Raw genomic sequence first — 1,400 nt, 5'->3', positions numbered from 1 at the left:
TCAATAAAAAATAGAACAAAATTTACAATTGCCAAGCAATGGGCAATCATGATAGCCCTTCAAAATAATTGGGACACCCAAATAATACATTCTTCTATGCACTTGAGGGCTTCATAAAAGTTTCTTTACAAGACTTGATGATATAGTTGACATGGGGATCGTCCTTTTCAATTTTCTTCAACAGTTTTGATGCTTTCTTTCGCTGCCCTGAAACCAAAAGAGCTTCATACATCCTGCATCATAAATTACAATTTACAAACAATTAGAACCAAACAAAAACTTGAAGTATTCCACAAATATGGGACAAACTGCCAACAAATGAATTACAATTAGAAGATGGTCTTTAGAATGGTTTTAAAAGATGTAGAGTTGATCGCACATAGGACGTCAACTCGATTATCGATAATCATAAAAGCTGATGTAAAAAAGTATCAAGTACAACCTAAGTATAAGTTTAAACAAGAAGCTCAACCTAGTTTAAATGCCAAGTTGAAGTAACACGAAAAACTATTCTAGCAAAAGAACTAGTGTAAATCATTCACTGTGAAATCATTACTAAAGAATAGTAACACCATTTTACCGATACATAAAAATCCGAATCCATCAAAATTAACTAGGAAATTATAAACAATCACTGTAATATCAATGAACAAGCTAACCACAAACCTTAAGAAAGTCAACACATTGTAAGAAAGGCCAGCATCTTCATATTCTGACCAGACAAGCTGAGCATGGTGGGGATCTTTCGCAGTTACACAGGAACTCAGGAGGAAATCAAGACTCGTTCGAGAAGGACGAAGGTGAAGCTCTTCTTTAATAGCACGAAGTAACTCCAACCCAGCCTCTAAGTGTGTAGGTCCCAATTCCCATATTTGACAATACATCTGTATCACCACTAAAAAGAATTAGGCACGTTGCAAGAGTAAAAAAGCTAGATCATGTGATGTATTGTAACAAGTATATCAAGTCAGTCAGATCTAAAGAGATGATTGACATCTGGTACACTGGCAAGTAAAAGCTACACCATGGCTGTTGTTTGAAATAATGATATATTGATAAGTAAAATGATTATATGGATCACTCCAAGATATGAGGTGTCTGACAATTTGCACCTATTACTAAATCTCATAAACTTTCATTTCAGAGGGCGTGTATGCATTTTTTGGTGACCATATATACGTATAGGCAAACATTCGACTATTTTGGGTGTGAATCTAAATGAATGGCGAGGATCATTTTCACAGCCCATTTTAAGAAGCATTCCCTTAGAAAATTTCTACGATGTGTATGTGTATGTACACGTGTTGTCCGTGCGTGCTTGCATGTGCATGCACCAGTCGCGTGGGCGGGCGCGCACCAATAGAGTGTGCGTGTGTGCTTGTGGTCTCAACCTTGGTGCG

At 36.9% G+C, this 1,400-nt stretch overlaps 1 protein-coding gene across 2 annotated transcripts in view; it reads right to left on the bottom strand.

Annotated features, from left to right (window-relative positions):
- The window catches only part of LOC109844532 (pentatricopeptide repeat-containing protein At4g21880, mitochondrial-like), a 32,418-nt gene continuing 31,086 nt past the window's right edge, over nucleotides 69–1,400 (bottom strand). For both annotated transcript variants that reach the window (XM_020413602.1, XM_020413603.1), the window contains exons 16-17: nucleotides 667–884; nucleotides 69–233 (exon numbers count right to left, since the gene is read on the bottom strand). In XM_020413602.1, coding sequence (XP_020269191.1) covers nucleotides 95–233; nucleotides 667–884 — 357 coding nt within the window. In that variant the 3' untranslated portion in view covers nucleotides 69–94. The remainder of the gene's footprint in view (nucleotides 234–666; nucleotides 885–1,400) is intronic.

Source organism: Asparagus officinalis, chromosome 6, assembly GCF_001876935.1.
Source record: "Asparagus officinalis chromosome 6, Aspof.V1, whole genome shotgun sequence".
Taxonomy (NCBI): domain Eukaryota; kingdom Viridiplantae; phylum Streptophyta; class Magnoliopsida; order Asparagales; family Asparagaceae; genus Asparagus; species Asparagus officinalis.
Note: the sequence above shows the minus strand (reverse complement) of the source record. Positions and strands in the feature narration are given on the sequence as shown.